A 23,989-nucleotide genomic window follows, 5' to 3' on the forward strand; every position below is an offset into this window, starting at 1 on the left:
CAGGGCCAGATGAGCTCCAGATGTAAAATATGAGTCACGGATCTGGGCCAGATCCGCACCAAATGCGATGCCATTAACAACCGTACTGGGCCAGTTCTGGCCCAGCTCTGTTTCTGATCCGTAATTCGGAACTGTTCCGGTATTGGGCCGTTGGAAAAAAAGACCCCGGCGCAGATCCGTATATCGGATTTGGGCCAAATGCAAGTGAAAATACATTTTGCTGTCTGGGGAGGAAGCTAGTCATGTGTCTGGTAGTCATTCACGTAGCCTAACTCTGTCAAATTAGCTCTCGTCGGAGAGGCCACATTGTTGCCATTGTCGGCTCGTAGGCTAACGTTACGGCTGTTGTTATTGGACGAAGCAGATCCCACAACTTTTTGAAGGTTCTCTCAAGCTATGTGTAGGCCATGCACCTAAAGGCTGGCTTACATTGCACGATTTTGGTCTGTCTTAACAGTCGGCGACTAAATTTCCAAAATCGGGCGGAAATCTTGGGAGTTGTACTGAAATCGCAGCGCGCTCCCGTCACCTAAATCGTTTAGTGTAAGGTGCCAATCTTAGCGGTTTTAAGTCCGTCTGAGGCAGTCTTTTTCTAGTTTTGCCGTTACGACAATATCAAACATGTTTGATATTATCGGAAGTCTTTTCAGTCGTGGCTCATGCAAATAGTGACGTGAACATTAAAAACCAATAGTAACCTTGCGCGAACATGAAACAGGAAGGGGCAAAATAGGCGACAGCTGTAGCCTTTATGATTAGGCTATTTGTTATTTAATTTCTTATAATCTATTAGTCGGCTGTTCTACGTGACAGAACAACTCTATATGTTAGTGATGTCACACATCAAACAATGCTGCAGAAACGCGAAAAAAATACTTTGATATGAGTAGGTTATCATGTGATTTCCTGTGAATGATGACGTGTAGCCTATTGCACGATGGAAATAATTTGAAGGAATAGCAGCAGTCTTGTAAATAGTGACTCACAGTCTTTGCAAAATCCTAATCTGAGACTGGCCTGTGACTAGACTGTGACTAAAAACTCAATGAATTGTCTTTAGATGTGAGAGGGTCTGAGACTGTAGTTTTTCAAAAATCTTTTCCAAATCTTTGCAAAGTCTGGCAATGTAAGGTAGGCTTAAGCTGTTTGCTAACCGCCAGAAGAAGAAGAAGAAGGAGGAGAAGAAGAAGCTAGTCAGGTATCTGGTAATCATTCAACTCTGTCATATTAGCTCTCGTTCGTCGGAGAGTAGATCGGCCACATCGTTGTCTTTGTCGGCTCGTAGGCTAACGTTACGGCTGTTCGGACAAAGCAGATCCCACAACTTTTTGAAGGTTCTCTCACGCTATGTGTAATGCACCTAAGCTGTTTGCTAACCGCCAGAAGAAGAAGAAGAAGAAGGAGGAGGAGAAGAAGAAGAAGAAGCTAGAAAGTCATGTGTCTGTTTTCATTCAAACACTTTGTTTCGCTGCTAGGCTACTCTTCCTTGCTGGAAGGTGCAGTGCACTGGGGAAAACGCTTCCTCAATCATTCACGAGACGTGCTGTTAGCGTACAACGGAGTGTCTTGTCTGCGAGGCTATTCCATTATTCCATATGCACTTGAAGGCGTATTTTAAATGGTCTTACATTTTCTTTCATTTGTTATCAAGTGTTAAATTCATGACGTGCAGTCAGTGCTCTCGTTTTTAAATGTTCATCTCGATTGTTGGAATTTACCATTTAGTCATTCGGTTAAATGTCACATCATGCGGGCCTGTAGGCCTACGTTTTTTGTTTGCTGACTAACCAAGGGGAACGCACATGCTGCTCTTACCTCCTCCCAGAAGGTTATGTTCCATTGGGGTTGTTGCATGTTTGTTTGTTTCTATGCCAGATTAGCTGGGGCTTACGTCATAGCTATTCTTTCTGGGGTCCGACGTTACCTTGCAAAGGTCTGGTAGTGGTTTTCAGCTCAGCTAAACCTTAGTTTAATCTTAAAGGGATAGTTTGGGTTTTAAGACACAAAGTTATATGGGTTCCCTGTCAGCAATGTTGTGCATCAGCAATGACTTACCCCCCGACAGCGTCCTGTGAGCCGAGATCCAGCCAGTTTTTGATGCTGAAGAAAGTAGTCCGGCAAGTTTCTGGGGTCACGAAAGTAAAGTGTTTTTCTTCTCAAAACCATACGTGTTCAAAAGAGTGATATATTTGCACCACAAAAACATTGTCCAGGAAAAATTCAAACCTCGTTATCACTGGCACTATTTTCTCGATTCCTATCACTGCGCGCTACTGACAGCTGGACAACGTTTTTGTGGTGCAAATATATCACTCAATATATCACTCTTCAGCATCAAAAACGATCAAAAACCGGCTGGATCTCGGCTCACAGGACGCTCTCGGGGGGTAAGTCAGTGCTGATGCACAACGTTGCTGACAGGGAACCCATATAACTTTGTGTCTTAAAACCCGAACTATCCCTTTAATAGAACGCTATCTTACTTCAGTCACTTCGCACAGCCGGCACTTATGCGCTGAGTTAAGTTTGCAAACATTATAGTCACATACGCACCGCCGCCCCTGGTCAGCTTCTGCAAGCTCAAACCACGGCACATCTAGCCACAACATTGGGCTTTGTCCGCAGTCAGTCGAAATCCAGTTTCTGCTTATCTGGTTTGTATCTAGCTTGAATTTTGTGTAGTCTGAATGGCTCAAAACCGCATGAAATGTGCCCTTTTCGTCATTTGCACTGTAGGCCTATCAAACAATTGCAACGTAATTCTGAGTGGTGGAAGCGATTGATTTTTTTGTTTCAGCACGTGCACCAGGCCCGTTGCAGTGTCATGCGTGCATCACTGCAAAGAAAAAATCTCGGATATAGTAGTTTCCTCCGTTTCTGACACTTTCTCACAAACTAAGGTATTTAGGCCGCGGCTACGTATAATAAGTTGGAAAATATCAAAAATTTAATCCGAATTGAATTGAAAATTGACTACTTGGTTGCTTACAACTCTACCTAATGAATCCAGGCGTTTGTAATTTATATCAGTTCTGAGCATTGCACACCAAGATCGGATGAGATCACATGCAATATGCAATGAGAAGATCAGATTCCGATTGGATGTGCAGGACATCGGATTTCGACTGCTTGCAAACACAGCCAAAATACCTCTGCAATATCACTTCTTAGTATGCACAACACTTGCCAATCGACATCGACATATAGGCCCCCATCATGGACAACTCCGGCAGTTATCTCGAATCGAACCGCATCGTTCAATCAGCACTAAGCCACGGGTGCTTGCACCACATCTGCACCACATCCATGCATCGTAACCGAGTTACGAGTTACGAAAGCTCAGAGCTTATGCAAGCTCCCGATCTTGTTTCAATCTCTGCATATGCCAACGCTGGTTATGCTCATCTATTCACTCGAGAGAACGAGTCTCCCTGAGCTGCTGTTACGTGCCTTTAATTCAAAGGCATACATTTCTGTGTACGGGGTTTATCATGAGATTTATGAACTTGTTTGCTAACTTTATTTATGCTGCCCACATCTTATTTTGGGGGTGTCTTCCAAGAGCAAGGTGAAAAGGCGTGGCTCACACTTTTCCGTCTTGCCCTTGGGTCTGTTTAGCTTGACTCTGTTGCAGGATACGGCCCGCCCATCCCATTTCGTTAGGGGTTGATACTAAATTGATCATAATCTGCCATGAAAACTGTGCCGTTGCTGTTTGATATTCAGGTGGGTCAAAAGGTAAGTTAATTGAAACTCGCTTATTTGCCTTTTATCCTACCTGTACACTTCGTGACAAATTCTGGAAAGTTTGTCTTCATCATGTCTACATATTTGATCTATTTAGCATCTTGTCTTGCAACTTCAGTAGTCATTGAACCAGAAAAACGTATCGACTTCCCAAACTCCAATCTTTTGCTCTTAAAGCTCTAATCTCAAGACTCATGACTATCCTCAGTAGCCTAGTGTGACTGTTTGGATGATGAAGACTGCTCTGCAATGAGTTTTCATAATGTACATTTTCTAGCAAAATGTCTGGTGGTGGTCATTTCATTAATCATACTCTACATCGTTCATCTGTGCTTGTGCCGGGTCCGGTATTCGGCTTGACCGCACTTGCGTGGCTGGCGTTTCTGGCGACTCTGCTCCGGCATGTTGAGATCAGATCAGGCCTGCTGGGCCTCTAAGCCGATCAAACATCAACTCTTTGAGACATGTCATTAAATTACTAGCATCAGCATACGCAACGGCAAGCTCTGTTCCTGATGCTCCGACCATGAGCATCTGCAACCACAGAATCTGTACCCGATGCACTGACCCCAAGTATTGCAACTGCAAGTGCTGTCCTGCTGTACCGACTCCGAGCATCTGCAACTGCAAGCTCATTGCCCAGCATGTCATGCAAGTTTGCTTCACCCTGAACCTTAGAAATGTATAACTGCTCTGTTTTCTTCGTTTATCACCAGCCTACGTCACAGGCTAGGCAAAAATTCAGTCTAGCTTAGGAGATTTGCTATAGTCTTGATTATCGCAATTGGCTCTATTGTCAAGACCCTTTACACATAACAGTCTCACTTTCGTGATTCATTTCCCAGATTCAACAGGTTAATGTCATGCACCGTTTAATATTGTTATGCTCTATTTCAGAAGGATGACCAATCTAAGCATTCGTGGTGGGTATCTTTTTCTTATTCTTTTGGGGAAGGCTCCGCCCCCCTGCCGTCATTCCGGCAGGATCTGCAAGGGTCTGCACACACAGTGACCTGGACTGAGGCCAAAGACTCTCATTGCTGCTTGTGTCATTCGTAAATCCTTTGATGGATTAAAACATATGTTAACTTTCATCATGCCTGTCCTCGAGTCTTTCTGATAGAAATAGAGACACAAAGACAGCAGTGTTTTGTAAGACGTCACTTTTCTGAACCAATGAGGGAACAGAGAGTGGTCGAAGGAAATTCGTGAAGCATCCGCGCACTGTTGAAAATATCAATGGATTATAGAACCCCTGTTAACCTAATCATTTCTGACCTCGCTAAATATGGAAAAGTTTCTGTTACAAAGTACTGTTACTACACATGGTGGGCAGACGCCCAAAATATTGCAATATGAACGTCAATTCATACTATGAGTGCGAAAGCCATGCGGGTCAGAGTTTAACAATTTATTGGACAGGTTCAAGCTAGTCATCCGACACATTACAGAAGTACATCTAAATGCATAGTGTGAAAGTTACTTCAACAGGTTAAAGGAATTACTTAGGCTATCGTGCAAAACAGTCAGAGAATGAAAATACATTACCAGCTCAGAGGATTGAAGACTACACACCTACGGTGTGGGAGATCTGACAACAGAATAACTCCATGAATGATGTTCTGTCTACCCTTATATAGGCTACAAAGTTTGTGATTGGTTCAGACAGTGATATAGGTTACATGAATGGGGATCACATGATGAGTACTGTAGGTGAAATTGAGACCATTGTTGTAGTGAAACCACTTGAGTGAATCAATCAAGACATGACAATACATTTGGTTACATTTCCTGGTCCAAGTTGACTTCTGAGGACTTTGGACAAACATGTGACAGGAGGTCCACAATAGGCCCACACTTAGTAGCTAATCAAGAGTCCATATGTGATTGAAAGGAATGTCATCAGCCTAGGAATTTTAGATCCTTACAGTTTTATATAAAGTGCATCAGTGTGTTGCTGTTGATTTGAAAGAGTAATTCAAAAGGTGCTAATGTGTTTCATTTTGTTGCAAGAATTTCATGATTGGAAAGGAGTGTTACATTTTGATTGCAGTGTTTCATTTTTGCAAAGATGTGAGTTGTTTATGTCCAGGTACTATGTCTTATACTGTATAGGTAGAGTTTTGACATAATGAGCCAAATTCTGCAAATAGAGGTTAATTTCTCAATAGTTCAATTTGAACTTGGCTGTGGTAATAATGACACCAGATTATTTTTTCAGAACCTCCTCCAATCACCTGACATTCGCCACACAGCTAGATCTGTAGTTACATGGCTAGATCAGAACATGTACAGTAGAATGTAAACTAGATGTACCACAGCTTCACTCATATATGAACTTCAGTCACATACCATCCTTAATCCATAGGGTATATTATAATGTCGGTCCACCCTTTGCAGCTATAACAGCTTTAACTCTTCTGGGAAGACTTTCCACAAGGTTTAAGAGTGTGTTTATGGGAATTTATCCGCTCTAATTCATCCCAAAGGTGCTCTGTTGGGTTGAGGTCAGGACTCTGTACAGGCCAGTCAAGTTCATCCACACCAAACTCTATCATCCTTGCCTTTATGGACCTTGCTTTGTGCACTGGTGCACAGTCATGTTGGAAGAGGGAGAGGCCATCCCCGAGCTGGGCTTGGCCCCTTAGTTCCAGTGAAAATAACTCTGAATGTTTCATTATTAAAGGGATATTCCGCCATTTTTGGAAATACGCTAATTTTCCACCTCCCCTCGAGCAAAACAATCGATATTTACCTTGTTCCCGTTCATCCAGCCATTCTGTGAGTCTGGCGATACAACTTTTAGCTTCAGCCTAGCATAGATCATTGAATTGGATTAGACCATTAGCTTCTCGCCTGCTAGCTTCATGTTTAAAAGTGACTAAGATTTCTGGTAATTTTCTCATTTAAAACGTGTCTCCTCTCAAGTTAGAAAGTGCAATAAGACCAACTGAAAATGAAACCTGGTGTTTTTCTAGGCTGATTTGACATGGAACTACACTCTCATCTGGCATAATAATCAAGGCAACTTGCACACTACTGGCACTACTACTGCTTGTTGTCTATGGGGACTATTTTCAGATGCTGCGTACGATATCACTGCGCCTATGGTACGTTTGCAAGTTGCCTCGATTATTACGCCAGATGAGAGTGTAGTTCCATGTCAAATCAGCCTAGAAAAACGCCAGGTTTCATTTTCAGTTGGTCTTATTGCACTTTCTAACTTGAGAGGAGACACGTTTTAAATGGGAAAATTACCAGAAATCTTAGTCACTTTTAAACATGAAGCTAGCAGGCGAGAAGCTAATGGTCTAATCCGATTCAATGATCTATGCTAGGCTGAAGCTAAAAGTTGTATCGCCAGACTCACAGAATGGCTGGATGAACGAGAACAAGGTAAATATCGATTGTTTTGCTCGAGGGGAGGTGGAAAATGAGCGTATTTCCAAAAATGGCGGAATATCCCTTTAACCCTTTAGGCGCCAAAGTCGCCACATTGCGACATCATTTATTACTGAATAAAACAGCTATTATCTCCGAGTAGAGTGCTAAATCTCATATATACTCCCCACCACTAGTTGGCAGACATCCCATACTTCGACCCGAGAGCACAATGACGTCATGTTTCAATGCAAAGTGTTCGAGGAAATCCCACTCAAACTCGTGGATGAGAAACCGGAGATAGTGAGCCACGGAGCTATTTAGCAGAAGCGGTATTACTGGATTTTAGCACGATTTTAAACAACATGGCAAGCAAAAAGTTTACACGTACTGACGTGATAGGTCTCCTCTTCGCCGATTCTGATTCTGAAGGAGAAAATCAGACTTTGGGAGATGATGGTCGGTCGTTTAGCAAGCCTGATAGCCACGTTGCGTCTTTGCCTAGTAATTTGCTAGGCAAAGACGCAACGTGTGGAGATGCTAGGCAAAGCGAGGAGAATGCACAAGCACAAACACAGACACGTACACACACACACGACCCTTTTCCCAACATTGATGAGAGCATTCATAATGGATGTGTTAGACGTGGCAGGAGTGGTGAGAATAGCGCTGGGACCAGCGTTAGTGTTCGCTCATTTTACCAAGCCGGCCACAGTGCCTCCGTGCGCGGCAGTGTTCACCAACATACACACGAGTTCAACTCTGCTCCCAGCTCTAGTGCTGATCACAGGGGGAGACGTGGCCGTGGGCGAAGTGTTCGTAGAAGGGCTGGTGGGTGTCGTAGAGGCAGCATTGGTGGTCTGAATAGGGCTGAAAGTAGCGATAGCAGTGCGTCTTTCAACCCGTTGCTGAACGTAAGTGGGGGCAGAGGCAGAGCCACTCGCGGTCGCGGTGGCAGGAGAGGTGGGCGTGGGAGAGGTAACAGGGGACGGCAGAACAGGGCTGGGAATGATGATGATGGCTGGGTTTTCTTGAGAGACGAGGAAATGTATGAGGAGTGGATAAAGCCCTTTGATGAGCAAACTGGATATCGCGGTGACACCGAGTTGAGCAATGATTCAAAGCCTATAGCGTTTTTGTCCCTCTTTCTGTCCGATGATTTTTGGAATCATATTACAGTGGAAACAAATAGATACACTCATCAGTACCTAGCCTCTCATGAACTGATGCCAAGTTCCCGTTTCCATGAATGGTGTGATGTCACTGTATGTGAAATGAAAGCCTTCCTAGCACTACATTTGAGCATGGGGTTGGTAAATAAATCAGAGATTGAGGACTATTGGGCAGAATTTTGGCCAACTCATACACCTGGATTTGGGAAAGTGATGAGTAGGAACAGATTTGAAATCATTGTCTTTTTTCCACTTTGCTAATAATGATGACACTGCAGTGTTTCCCACAGATTGGAAGGCAATGTGTGGTGGTCGCCCCATGTCCGACGGGGGGGTGGGGGGGTGCACCCATATTTTCATTGCATCACTTTTTTATCGCTCTCCTTTCATATAATGTAAATTATGTTTTTAACAAGATGTAAAGCTTGTCTTTATTTGAAGCACACACATTATGTAATTATTTACATTCTATATAATATACTGACATTTCTGGTATTCATAACAGCAAACTTTATGCAGATTATAGCCTACTATTCATATTACAACTCCACTTCTTAAATTCAGCTGTCTGGTTGAAGCCTCAAAATATTGTAAACAAAGTAGCAGGCTAAGCTTATCATACTCTACTGGTTGGACTGTTCAGTTTCCCCACATGTGTTTAAGTTTCAAGGTAAGCTAATACTTTTTCTCCTTGGGACAGACCCATTAAGTCTTGGAGTTGAAAATATTGGTATTGAGATGGTCAGTCAACTTGAAGAGTTTTAATCAAATACCTGCAGCATAGCCTACTAATGATGCTAACCGAATTTGACAGTAATTTAGCTAGTTCTGTGCGTCAATGCGTTCACGATTGTGAATGTTTTATTTGGATTAAATATGCATGTCGATGGCGGGTGTCCATTGAGCGCGCACGAGAGCCGGCCAAGGAGAATGAGTTTACTTCTACTGTTTGGTAATTTAGTTGCACGCATAGTCTACAAAAGCTGCGGGAGAACTTTATGCTTCTACCCGAGCAGCGTCAGGTTCATCAGTGCGACCACCGACCACGCTTCCAGGGATGATCTTGTTGGTTTTCATGGAGATAGACGCGGTGTGCGCGGAGGTGATGGGCTGTGTGTGCCTGTGTGTGTGTATGAGAGAAAGACGCGTGAGTGACAGAGAGGAAGCGCAAGGAAAGGAAATTCACCTTAACGAATGCTGCGCGTTTCAATAGCGCACAATAAATAAATAAATAAAAAATAACGAAACGCAATATGTGGCGGCCGGTGCTGAATCTGTGGCGCACCGCCACAAATTTGTCTATGTGTGGGAAACACTGCACTGTTGAGAGGGGCCAGCCAGGTTATGATAGGCTGTTCAAGGTGCGCCCAATCATTGACCTCATCATCCCACGCTTCTCTGCTGTATATGGCCCTCACAGAGAACTGTCATTGGATGAGATGACCATAGCTTTCAAGGGAAAGTCCACCTTGAAGCTGTACAATCCAAACAAGCCTGACAAATATGGTTTCAAGGCATTTGTTTTGAGCGAGGCCAAGTCTGGTTATGTTCTGGAGTGGTCCCTGTACACTGGACAGCATGGTGATGAGGCCACTGATTTAGGTGCCACCCATCTTTTAGTTCAGCAGCTGATGGCCCCGCACATAGGGAAAGGGCATGAGCTATACATGGATAGCTACTACACATCACCATCTGTAGCAGATGAGTTGGCCAATAGTGACACTGGCTTGTGTGGGACAGTCAGTAGCCAAAGGCGAGGTATGCCAAAGGCTATGAGAAAAACTGAGTTGCCCTTGGCCAGAGGAGATGACCCAGTCTTTATGAGGCATGGCAAAATGTTGGCGTGTGCGTGGCATGACATAAAGCGCTTCCATTTGCTGTCCACGCTTCATGGGAACTCGTGTGTCCGAAAACGGATCAGGACCAAAAACACAGACAGTGGCTTTAGGGACATAAATAAACCTGTGTGTGTGGATAGGTACAATTCGTTCATGGGGGGGGTAGACACTGCTGATCAGAGGATGAAAACCTACCTCTTTCCACATAGGTCAAAGAAATGGTACAACCGCATAGTCAACGCGATCCTCAGCATAAGCATGGTCAATGCTCATATCATTTACTGCAGCATGACCGCCGGTCCACGCAAGTCACTGAAGGCCTTTGTGCAGGATGTCATCACTTCTCTGCTTGAGGGCTTCTCAAAGAGAGAAACCAAAACACGGGGAAGGCCTTCAGCAGAGGGGGGAGAAAGGCCACAGAGGCTTACAGAGCGCCACTGGCTCCATGCTGCTGACGATCGTCCAGACTGTGCCGTTTGCTCTGACCGTAGCCGCCCTAAAGGTCGTCGCCAGACTCAGTACAGGTGCAAACAATGTGGGGTAGGCCTGTGTGCTGTGCCATGCAATGAGAGGTTCCACACTCTGACCAACTACAAACAGTGTCATCTGGATGGCTAGACACACATTTGGCCTCTGTACATAAAATACCAGCTTGCTGTTCATGTGTGTGTGCTACGGCACAATAGTCACAATTACATATAAAAAAAAAAGATAAAAAAAAGTATAAAACAAAAACAAACAAAAAAACTGTTTTACTGTTTACATGAGTTTTGCAGTTTGGCAATAGTTCTGAGGGCATCTCAATATTGCTCTTATTGTCTCTGTGCTTTGCTTTGCAATTAGATGTTGTACACTTTGTACTATAAATGTTTATGTGGATAGATGGGCACTGATTAGGCCTCTGCATCTAAAAAATGGTTACTGTTATTATTATTATCATTATAATGATTATAATGATAATAATAATGAAGAAGAGAAGAAAAAAGAAAATAAAAATGTCCTCCAATAGAGTAGGGTGGTGGTGGAGAAAAAAAAAAAAAAGAGTTCTTTTTCCGTTTTTGTGTTTGAGTGTTGTGGTATAGTAATAGTTCTAGTTTACCACTGTTGGCTTACAATTTACTTTTTCCTGTTCATTTTATATGTGGACAACATAACAAACAGATGGAGAGGTTGAATTTGATGAAATAAGTTCAGCTCTCTTTCAAAATATCAGGTATTTCCTGAAAAATACAAAATCCAATATGGCCGCCGCCATATGACGTCATAATATGCAAATTAGATGAGAAAATTTACTCTCAACATAAACTTTAGGTCATTCTTAATATTTGTCTCATTTACACTTTGTCTCCATCTCAAATCACTTTCCAGCCAGAGCCTTCTGAAATTTAGATATCAAAATCTAGTATTTTTCAAAATAAAATCCGGCGCCCAAAGGGTTAACTAAGAGATTTTAGACAATTCCATGCTCCCAACTTAGTGGGAAGTTTAGGGGTGGACCATTCCTGTTCCAACATGGGCTCGCATAGGAGTATAGGCGAGAGAAAGCTGTGGTTTGGCGAAAAGTAAATATGAATAGTTTATTTACAGTTCTACATTTTCTGATCTATCTATGTAGCTACAGATCGTCGGTCCACTCTTTGCAGCTATAACAGCATCGACTCTTCTGGGAAGACTTTCCAGTGTGTTTATGGGATTGTTTGACCCTTCTCTTAGAAGTGCATTTGTGAGGTCACACACAGATGTTATACAAGGAGACTGGCTAACTTTTCACTCAACTATCTCAATGATCATGGTGATGTTGGACCAAAATTAGACAATCACCTGACATTTACCACATAACTAGATCTGTAGTTACATACTGTAGCTACATCAGAAAATGTAGAGCTGTAAATAGACTATTCATAATTATGGCCCAAGCACAGGTAGCCTACAGCCTGCACCAAACCACATCTTTTTTCACCAACACTCCTGGGTGCCCATGTTGGCACATTTGCCATTTTGAGAAGAACATGCCTCAAAGGAAAACAATAATCATGTTGGTCTCAAGCTAGCATTGTGTCCCTCCTAGCAGTGTGATTCTCCAGGCTTAAGATCTGCTCCTACTCACCAGCTTGATGATCTCTGTCAGTCTTCTGCTCCAGCTCTTGCAATTGCTTAGCCAGCATCCTGAGTTGCTTGCTATTTTCCTCTTGTTTGTTTGCACCTATGTATAAATGAGAAATAGAAAATAGTATATTACTGTAACTAATGTACACAAATGATAACAAAAATAACTAGATGTACCGCAAAAGTGGTACAAAATATATGTACCGCTATGCGGTGCATCTAGTTGCCATTGTAATTAGGGCCTGAGCACCGACAGAGCCTGCACCAAAGCTGCACCAAACCAATAAGCCATGTGGGCACACGTTTATTTGCCATTTTGAGCCTCACAGGAACAATAATCATGTCGGTCTCAAACTAGCATTGTGTCCTGGCGGTGTGATTCTCCAGGCACAAGATGGGGCCCATACACATACAGTGCTCTGCTTTACTCACCAGCTTGATGATCTCTTGCATTCCTCTGCTCCAGCTCTTCCATTCTGCTCTGCAGCTCTTGGATTGTGTCCTTTAGTTGTCTGATTTGTTCTTCTTTATTGTTTGCAACTGTGTAGGACATACAATAAAGCAAATAGTGCATTAACTAATGTATTTGTATCACATCACTGTGTGTGTGTGTGAACATCTTCAAAAGTAGTGTACTTCAAAAGTGCCTGGGAGTAACACTGAGCGGTAAATGAATGGAAGCAATTGAGAAACAGGTGTGTGAATGGATCTTCATGGGAAACAGGCATTGAGAGTTGTGTACAAATTGTATCACCTTGATCCATTGCCTCACACATGCACACTCTCATTTACTGTACATACACATGAGCTGCAAGAGCAGGAGCTACTGTATGTATTTATTTATTTTTGCGGAGAGACGTTGGATTTTACCAAATTGACGAAATAGCTTTTTTGATCTTAATACAAGATTTCATTTTTGCTTTGATTCGATTTTTTAATCTTTTCAAAATTAAAGGAACCATTTGTAGGAAATGTATTTCAATTAATCATAAAATGGCCCTGATATGTCACTAGACATTTAGAAATCATGCTAATTTCAAATACTGACAACAGTAGTCCGGCCAAGATATTTTCATTTAAAAGTGAAGTTGCAGCCCTCAACTGATGTTGATGTTGTTATGTTGTGTTTTGGTTTGATGCACCGCCCTACACTTATCTACGAATCACGAAGTCAGTAGTATTTCGCCATCCGGGTTGCCAGCTATGCTAGTTACCACCATAGACAGCTGCAGCTACAAACGTGTTGGATAAAAAATGTCTAACGTTATGGAACCTAAAAGACCTTACCGAAGACCAAAATACATCTAAATAAAACAAGGATTTAGGAGATTGAGACGGCTGAAAACGGAGAAGAACTTGAAGACAGACGTCAGTGTTGTTAATTTGCTCCTGAACAGGTAAAGATTCATCAGTTTGGCTAACTTACTTGTAGGCTACTGTAAATGGACATTTTAAATAGCCTATTCATGACAGTTGAACAAATTATGCAAGTTTGTGCAAAGTATGTCGGCCATATGGAGGATTGAATTGAAAAGGTAGGCTAAGGAATTGTTTGGAAAATAAAAGCAGCTAGTAGTCATTGCTAACGTTAGCAATGCATTATCAGAGTTCATTTCTCTGTTTTTATGCTGAGGAAAACAGCACTTGCCATTGAAAGCTAGCAGCCTACGTTCCTGCTGCAGCTAGCTGGCAACCGTGACTCAGAGGGGAGGGGGAGGCGATTCACCGCTCTACAGTATTTTGAAAGTAATTGCAGTACTCGTTTTGGTCAAAATCCTACATACGGTTCCTTTAATAACAATTAATGCATTTCACTTTTCTGATTATTTTTCCTTATTTCGAATTATGTTTTGTGGGCCTTTTTTAAATCAGGTTTTCATTTTGAAACCATTCCTACTGTGTTTCATGCCTTAAATTATGGACTGTCATACACAAATGAGCCTTAAAATATTTCCCCACTGGAAGCGAAACCTGGTTGAAGTTTGTCTGATGTCTTTGTGCTTAACTCACTGCTGTTTCAAGTAAGAGGAGATAGTGTTGACGCGCCACACGTGTGTTGTTTTCCCTCTGGGCATCCATGCTGGATGTGACATTGGGGATTCAATTCAATTCAATTCAATTTTATTTATAGAGCGCCAAAACATTACACATGTCTCAAGGCGCTTCACAGAGCGTCAAACCTTCAAAGAGAGCCCATGAGCAACAGGGGCAAGGAAAAACTCCCTAGAATTGGAGATACATATAGGAAGAAACCTCAGACAGATCCACGACTCAAGGGCCCAACCCATCTGCCTAGGGTCAGTTAAGTAGTAAAGTCATTTGTAGTCTCAGAAGGTTCAAGCAGTCCAGTATAGGGAATAAATAGTCCATCAGTAATCCATTAGTAATTTTGGAGGGTAATGGGTCGCTAGGATGTGTGGGCCAGGGATCCTGGCAGGGAACCACAGCAGGCGATGGTAGGGCAATCATAGGGATGATGATGGCAATGGCACTCAGGGGGATGGGACTTCAGGTGTGATGAGGGCCAGGCACAAAGATGGCTGATGACTGGTAAGGGTTCACCTCACAAGTGAGGTATAGGGGAAAGGGAAGAGAAATAAAGTGTGTTAGTATTACTATAAGTCATAATGGTTGGTATTAATAAGTATATAAATGGGGATATAAATTATTATACTATAGAGGGAAAAGGCAGAGGGGAGAGGGAGTTGAATGACAGGACAGAGGGAGGAGGGAGAGTTGAGAGAGACAGAGGGAGAGGGGAGAGAGTTGTACGGCATGACACATGAGAAGTCCATGACAGTGCTATGCTATAGCAGCATAACTAAGGCATGGTGGAGGGTAGTCAGCACCAGCACAGGTGTGGTCAGTAGCCACCATGGCAGGCATGACTGGAGCACCAGTCACACAAGTCCACAGCAGAGGTGGTCCGTTCCAATGAAACCCTGAAGTGGTTGCAGTTCCACACTGCACCATACCTAACTATAGGAAGCACTAAAGAGATATGTTTTAAGTCTAGACTTAAAAATAGGGAGGGTGTCTGCTAAACGGATTGAGGGAGGAAGATTATTCCAGAGGAGAGGTGCGCGGTAACAAAAAGCTCTGCCTCCTACTGTAGTTTTTGAAATTCTTGGAGTTACAAGAAGTCCAGTATTTTGTGATCGTAGGGGTCTAGGTGGATTATATGGGATTAGAAGATCTTTAATATATTCAGGTGCCCTGCCATTTATGTCTTTGTATGTTAGAAGTAGAATTTTGAAGTCAATGCGACTTTTAACAGGTAGCCAATGTAGAGATGCTAGGATGGGGGAAATATGTTCATATTTTTTGGTCCTAGTGAGTGTGCCAGCAGCTGCGTTTTGTATAAGCTGTAAGCTTTTTAGACAGGTATTATTGCAGCCGGCGTATAGTGCATTACAATAGTCTAGCCTAGAAGTGACAAAAGCGTGAATTAATTTTTCAGCGTCTGGTAAGGATAAGGACTTCCTTATCTTTGAGATGTTCCTTAAATGGAAAAATGAAGTTTTTGTGATCTGCTTTATGTGACTACTGAGTAGAAGTTCTTGGTCAATTATAACTCCTAGATTTTTAACACTTGTGGATGAGGTAAGTGAGAGATCACTATATGTAACTTGTGATGTAGATAGGATGTCCCTAATCTTTTTTGGTCTTAAAACCATAACTTCTGTTTTATCTGAGTTCAATAGCAGGAAGTTATTAGTCATCCAAATTTTTATGTCTCTCAGACATGTGTTGAGTTTGGCTAACGGGGTTGGGTCATCGGGCTTTATGGAAATATATAATTGTGTATCATCTGCATAAGAATGGAAATTAATGTCATGTTTTCTAATTACAGAACCTAGGGGAAGCATATAAAGAGAAAATAATAGGGGCCCTAGTACTGAGCCTTGAGGCACTCCATATTTTACCATAGTCTGGGTGGATGGTTCATTATGGACCTGTACAAATTGTTGGCGGTTAGTAAGGTAAGATCTAAACCAAGCAAGTGCAGAGTCTTTGATACCTATGGAATGTTCCAGCCTGTGAAGTAGTATGTCATGATCTATGGTGTCAAAAGCAGCACTGAGGTCAAGGAGGACTAGTATTGATGCATATCCGTTATCAGCAGCAATGAGGAGATCATTAAACACTTCAACTAAGGCTGATTCGGTACTGTGGTGGGCTCTAAAGCCAGATTGGTACAGTTCTTGATTTTTTTTAATTTGTAAGTAGGCGCCAATTTGTTTGGAAACTATTTTTTGACATAAAAGGGAGATTAGAAATAGGCCTTAGCTAGGATGTTAGGATCGAGGCTAGGCTTTTTGAGTGATGGCTTGATAACAGACATCTTTTTTTTTTTTTAGAGATTATTTTTTGGGCTTTTTATGCCTTTAATTGGACAGGACAGTAGAGAGTATGACAGGAAACAAGCAGGAGAGAGAGTAGGGGTGGGATCCGGAAAGGACCACGGGGCGGGAATCGAACCCGGGTCGCCGGCGTGCGGTGCAGGTGCCCCAGCCAGTCGCGCCACGGCTGGGGCCGATAACAGACATCTTAAACTGCTGTGGAACATGTCCTAATAGCATTGAATTATTTAAAATCTGAAGCAAGGCGTTATCAAGGAGGGGGAGAGCAGTCTTAAGAAGGTGAGTGGGAATAGGGTCTAGCAGACTAGTTGCAGATTTTTATGAGGAAATTGTGGAAATCTCTCCATGCTGGCGAAAGACTTCCATTTTCGTGGTGCGCCACTTTTGCTCTAGTTTGCGTGTTTTTTGCTTAAGGCTTTTAGTCTCTGTGGTATACCATGGAGCGCGTCTTGTTTGTTTTCTTATTGCTGGCTTTAAAGAACATATTTTACTCACAGCAACGTATCTCTCACACAACCTGCTAATGAAAGCCCTCAGCATTGTATCTCTCACACAACCTGCTAATGAAAGCCCTCAGAATCGTATCTCTCACACAACCTGCTAGTGAAAGCCCTCAGCATCGTATCTCTCACACAACCTGGTAGTGAAAGCCCTCAGCATCGTATCTCTCACATGATCTGCTAGTGAAAGCCCTCAGCATCGTGTCTCTCACACAACCTAGTAGTGAAAGCTCTCAGTAGAGTGTCTCTCACACAACCTGCTAATGATGACAACGACATCTGATGCTTGATAGCTGCTCCTTAGGGCTGAGGTCTAACTTTATTGCACTCATGATGAACTGAGGTCAGCAGCCTGGGCTGGTAGAAGAGGTCTGGATGAAGCATGCCCTTCATATCACTTCATATAATGAACTGAGATCAGCACCCATAGTGCACTGCATGCATACAGGGTTCACTAACAGGGCTGTTACAGTAAGTCACTCACTCACTTGACTGAAGTCAGAGTGAGGAATACGGCCATTTTCAATTAAAATAATTTGCCCTTAATCTTGAGAGGCACACTGGAGAGAGAGTGGGTCGTTATACATCAAGAACAGTTTGCAGCTCTGAATACAGATGCCAATGTACAAATGAGCATAAAGCAGATGTCTGCACCTATAACACCCGTATTCTGAACACAAATGAACATAAAGCAGATGTGTGTGTGTGTGTGCACCCATAACACCCGTATTCTGAACACAAATGAGCATAAAGCAGATGTGTGTGCACCCATAACACCCGTATTCTGAACACAAATGAACATAAAGCAGATGTGTGTGTCTGCACCAGTGTTGTGCAAGTTCACACCTTTTAGTAACTAGTTCAAAGTTCAGTTCACACATGTTCAAAGTGAACTGTTCGCGTTCATAGTTCACCATTTTTAATTTTGAATAGTTCAAAGTTCAGTTCATTTAGAAATTAAAATGAAAATCTGAACTTGTTTTTCAAACTAGACTTCTATCACTATCCCTACCATAACCTAAAACTGTTCACCGTAGATCTTAAAATTACACAAAATGGAGGTTTTGCATATATATTATGGACAAAGGACAAGAAAAATATTTTTGTTTTTGGTGTATTTGTCTGTTGCCCCAGTACTGTTCCTCTAGAAAAGGACCATAAATGAAAAGTATCATATAAACAAAAAATCAATAAATAATTTTAGTGTGACAGAAGGGCATCTTTGTCAAAAAGTTTGAGACACTAACGTTTCTTAAAAAGTGCTCAAAATAAAACAATTAATTAGATTAAATTAAAATAAATAAAAATTAAAGTGCTGAAATACAGACAAAAGGCTAGTCTCATACTGCATTTGAACAGAACCTCTTGTTTTACTGTTTATCAATGCTTCACTGTAAACTAGGAGTCCCTCTGTAGTGGGAGGGTGAACACTCTTGGGTAAAGAAATATGAGAAAAAAAAAAGTATTCTTATTTTGATATGTTCCATTAATGTTGTAACATGGAATTAACAGTTGGGTAGCAAGAACAAGTATTGCAATAGACAGCTTAACAAATCAGTGTCTTACATGCATTTGAACAGAAAATATCTTTATGGTCTTATTTTTTCATCATGCACCCTTTTTGAAGCTCTGTGGTCTCACTGCACTATAAAAAAAACCACACACATCATAAATAATTTTAGTGTGACAGAAGGGCATCTTTGTCAAAAAGTTTGAGGCACTAACATTTCTTAAAAAGTGCTCAAAATAATAATAATAAAAACAAATACTTAAAATAAATAACAATTAAAGTGCTGAAATATAGACAAAAGGCTAGTCTCATACTGCATTTGAACAGAACCTCTTTTTCACTGTTTATCAACTAATGCACCCCTGTAAACTAGGAGTCCCTTTGTAGTGGGAGGGTTAACACTCTTGGGTAAAGAAATATGAAAAAAAGTATTCTTATTTTGACATGTTCCATTAATGTTGTAACATATAATTAACAGTTGGGTAGCAAGACCAAGTGTTGCAATAGACAGCCTAAGAAATCAGTGTGTTACATGCATTTGAACAGAAAATATCTTTATGGTCTTATTTTTTTTCATAATGCACCCTTTTTGAAGATCTGTGGTCTCACTGCACTATTAAAAAAAAAACACACACACATAAGGAATCCCAATGTTGCAGTAAGTGATAAGCAGTCCACAGGCTAAGCCTACAGTTTCAGTCCAAACTGTTTCTTGTTGGCATTCAACAGCAATTGCTTTTCGAAGTTGCCATCTCCCAATCTGTTTCTCCTAGGCCTAAATATCTGGCCTCCAGTGCTGAAGAGCCTCTCCACTGGAGCACTTGATGGGATTGCTGTGTTATATTTGATGAAGAGCTTTTTCAGTTTGGGTAGGAGCATGTACTCAGTAAACTCATCAGAGGTCGGGGCGTCCAGGTAGATGTCCACCTCAGACTTATTGATGGTTGATGGGCTTCGAGTGAACTTGAAAAAGGATGGAGCACTGCTTTTCCTCTCAAGGTCATTAGAGGTCTGGGCTTGATCAGACTCATTAGCCACAGATTGCAACTCTTGCTTCAACATCAAGCGGTACTGCATTCGCTTAATCTCATCTTCCTCCCAGTCCAGCTTGAACACTGGGAGTAGTATAGCTGCCAGTATGTGCTCTTTTTGATCAAGCATGCCATCCAGTCTTTTAGAGATTGACTGCAACATATTCTGAATGAGGGGACGGCATGCAGTCAGACCTTCAGTAGATGTAGGCTTCAAACTCTCATCCAACAGACTAATCAAATCGTTTTTCAGTTGCACAATGGTAGGAACCAGGGCCCTGTAACTCGAAAAATCAAACTTAACTTTACGTTACGCATGGCTTACGAACTCGTAAATCATAACGATCCGGGTTTAACTGAAACTTGTCGCAAGTCACACGTGAGATGCACGCAACTTAAACTGTAACTCGAAAGAGCAACCACTATAGATGTTGTAGTAACGAGGGAATCAGCGTCCGTTTCCCCCCTGACAACTTGAAAATGCTGTTCGTCCAAGCTGCTCTTACAGCTGAGGAATGAAAGCTCTTACAGCTGCCTAATGAAATAACTGTCACTTCGGTAGAGGGAATTAAAAAAAAAAAAATTGTTCTCAAGCTGACGAACACAAAGATACATTCTAGAAAGAAGATTTGGGACTTGAAAACAGAAACCGTAAACAGCTGGGTGAGGAGCACACAAGACGCGACTATAAATGGCAGGAAACGAATGCTCAATTGCTAAAATAACGGAGGCGGAGACAATGCAAGAGGGCAAGCATGAATGCAAGCGACAGTAGCCTTGGTTATCCTAGGTTGTTCAGACACTTACGACAGCGTTACGTGTGGTATGAAGCAGTCGTAACTTTTGTCTTAAGTTACGTTACACGTAGACTTGCGAATCATTTGAGTTACATGCGTATCTTTTTACGATAGGCTTAAGATATGCTTAAAGTCTAAGAGCAGCTAACGTGTGCTTCGAGTTACAGGGCCCAGGTACCCAAGGAATGTGTTTTTTTCCCCCTGAAGGATGTTAAGTGCATTCGCTAAGGGACCCATCACACTCACAAACTTGTGGATGAAGTCGATTTCTTCTGGAGTGAAACGACAAAGGCCAAACTCATCACAGACGGTGTGCAGAAGGAGTCTGTCGTATTCAGGAGTAGGATCCACTGGCACTGACAGACTGCTGGCCTGGGGAGTCAAGGTGGCTATGCGAGCCAGACGTTGCATTGAGAGGAACATAGAGTTCCAACGTGTATCGTTTGGAGTGACAAAGCCAATCTTAAGCTTTTCCTCAACAAAATCGGAGGCTTTTGAACTCCGTTTCACTCTGTTCCACAGAGCAGATGCCTTTGAAAACACAGGCCTTGCTAATGTTTTGTATTGTCTCTCAGTTACCTTCTTTGTATCTTGGGCAACTAGATTTAAGGTGTGGGCCATGCACCTTTTGTGAGGGGGAAGGCAAGGATCCTCTAATGCTGAGAGAGGTTCAGGCTCCAGCCCATCATCATCATCATCCTCATCCGAGCTCTCACCAGCAGGGGTGGATTCTGAGTCGTTGGCTTCAGTTGTTTCATCAGTCGCTGCATTAATAGCAACACTCTCTCCAAAACAGTTCAATGCTTTTACAAAATTTGAAGCATTGTCAGTCACTTGAATTTTAAATTCCTTGTAGACATCTGCCAGCACTTTTGCCAGTACATCATATGTGTGTGATCCTCTGACACGACGGCATGCAAGGGCTGCTGATCTCCTCAGTGATACATCATTTTTGTCAAGCCAATGAATTGTAATGCCCATGAATCCCTTGTTGACTGCTGACCAGCAGTCAGCTGTTGTGCATACAAAGTCAAGCTCCGCAAGTTCAGCTTTTAGGTTATTGATAACCTCAATGTATTCTTTATTTAGCAGTCCCTGCACCTGCCTTCTTGAAGGCACATGTCTGCCTGGTTGCAAACCAGTCACTAGTTTTATGAAGGAGGGTTTTTCAACCTTACTCAGAGGCTGTAAATCTCCAACAATGTAGTCCATTATTAGTTTGTCTACCTGCTGCTGTGACATCATTCCTCTGAAGGCTGTCGGCAGTGTTATTTGAGTTGTTGAATTTGATTTTGGCTAGGGGTCTTACCCTTTCCCTTTTGACCCTCGAGGACCTGCATATATGCTTTCAGACTGGATGGATGCTTTAGCTCGATGTGTCTTTTCAAATTCGAAAATTAACTTGTTGACGTTCGAACTTGTTTTTTTAGTGCAGGTGGACACAACGTGCACAGAAATGTTACGTTTCTACCGTCTGCGTCTTTGCTAGAAAATGAAAAATATGTCCGTAAATAATCATAAGAGCCGCCGTCGACATCTCTCTCCGCACTTCCACTTGCCATTTCTGCTGTTGCTACGGCGGACGTTGCTATGCTGTTGTGTGTAGGCTAATGCATCATGGGTTACGTGATCATGGGTAACGTAGTGCAAAGCTGTAGAAGAGAACTTTGGCTGTAGTTTTGGATTGGCGCCCGCCGTGGGCAGTGAGTGTGACAACGACATGCTGTTTCTAAAATGCGACCAGACAGTGTCACTCGACTCCTCAGGACAAAACTAATTCCGTAACGTTTAATTAGACCTCAACAGTGACGTTCGTCGTTAATTTCACATAATCTGAACGAATTCACGTTCAAATTCATTATTTACAAATGTGTTGCGTTCAGTTCAACGTTCACAGAAAAATGAACGTGTTCAATGAACACGTTCTTTTGAACTCGTTCATGCACAACACTGGTCTGCACCCATAACACCCGTATTCTGAACACAAATGTGACCCTGTAAAGCGGAACCAGTCGTTTCGGTAAAATTTATTAAATTAAGTTATTGTGCTCATGTGAACGGCCATAAACTAAGCTTTCCAACGATATGTATATCGAGGGTATTACACAAACTATCGCTAAGATAACCGCATCTAAAGTTGACATGGTTCTCCTGTCACGATATGCCAGAAGAGGAGAAATCACCTTTTTAAGCAGCGCGTGCACAACGGGAATGACAGCAAATGTGTTGAATCTTAGCCGGGTTTAACAGTCAAAACGTATGTTTTTCCGTGAAATGCGGTCACGATATGAAACTTTAGACTGTATACAGTCGAATTATGCAAAAACGTGAAATTCAACATTTTAACCCGGAAGTTTTGTTATTGTTGATTTTCTCAAAATAACGTTGTGCGCAAAACGACTGATTTCGCTTTGAATAGTCACAAATGAGCATAAAGCAGATGTGTGTGTCTGCACCCATAACACCCGTATTCTGAACACAAATGAACGTACAGCAGGGAAAGCAGATGTCACCTATAGGTGGATTCCTAGCAGAACACCAAACTTCCTATGGCTGCTTTACATACGGCCTGCTCAGAGTGCAGCAGAAGGGACATTTGCTTTTCTTCAAGGTAGGGGGCATTTGAAACCCTACAGGACCCACACACACACACAGTGAGTTTTGTTATCTGAGTATCTGACTCTCTTTTGCCCAGGGGGTCAAGACTGTGTAGATTAGCTTAGATCTGCTCAGAGTGCAGCAGAAGTGCCATTTGCTGTTTTTTTTAGGGGCATTTTGAAAGTGAAGACCCCCCCACACACACACAAACACACACACACACACACACACACACACACACACACACACAGTGAGTTTTGTTAGATGAGTATCTGATTCTTTTGTTGCTCTTTTGCTCACACAGACAACCTGACCCAGTCACCACATAGCAGATCTCCACCAATCATCTCTCCTGCTCACTCATCAGTCATCAGATCTCCACCAATCATCTCTCCTGCTCACTCATCAGTCATCAGATCTCCACCAATCACCTATACTGCTCACTCATCAGTCATCAGATCTCCACCAATCATCTCTACTGCTCACTCATCAGTCATCAGATCTCCACCAATCATCTCTACTGCTCACTCATCAGTCATCAGATCTCCACCAATCATCTCTCCTGTTCACTCATCAGTCATCAGATCTCCACCAATCATCTCTTCCACTCACCCAGAGACTGGACAGATTCCTCCATTTTCTTCCTCTCTTCAGCACTGATCTTCTGCTGTGCTGTAAGACCAGAGTAGAGACATGAGCAACAGACATGAACACATCTGGAACACACACACAGTTATCAGTTATCAACATCACACACACACACACACACACACACACACACACACACACACACACACACACACACACACACACACACACATAGTATACAGTATAGAGTCAAATCTCTGAGCATTGATTTACAACAGACATCAACAACAGACATCACTGAAATAGATTCATGATCTCTATTTCTACTTTGGACCTGTGTGTGTGTGTGTGTGTGTG

General features: G+C 42.3%; 1 protein-coding gene across 2 annotated transcripts in view; it reads right to left on the reverse strand.

Moving 5' to 3' along the window:
* Positions 1-23,718, reverse strand: part of LOC134079206 (cingulin-like) — an 83,846-nt gene extending 60,128 nt beyond the window's left edge. Inside the window, exons 1-3 of one of the 2 annotated variants that reach the window (XR_009938891.1) lie at positions 23,657-23,718; positions 12,677-12,784; positions 12,246-12,341 (exon numbers count right to left, since the gene is read on the reverse strand). Coding sequence is in view for 1 of the 2 variants with exons in the window: in XM_062535404.1 (XP_062391388.1) it covers positions 12,246-12,341; positions 12,677-12,784; positions 23,657-23,681 (229 nt within the window). In the remaining variant the exon portion in view is untranslated. The remainder of the gene's footprint in view (positions 1-12,245; positions 12,342-12,676; positions 12,785-23,656) is intronic. The other variant, XM_062535404.1, reaches the window with a different exon arrangement.
* Between the last annotated feature and the right edge of the window lie 271 nt (positions 23,719-23,989).

This window comes from Sardina pilchardus, chromosome 4, assembly GCF_963854185.1.
Source record: "Sardina pilchardus chromosome 4, fSarPil1.1, whole genome shotgun sequence".
In the NCBI taxonomy this organism is placed as follows: domain Eukaryota; kingdom Metazoa; phylum Chordata; class Actinopteri; order Clupeiformes; family Clupeidae; genus Sardina; species Sardina pilchardus.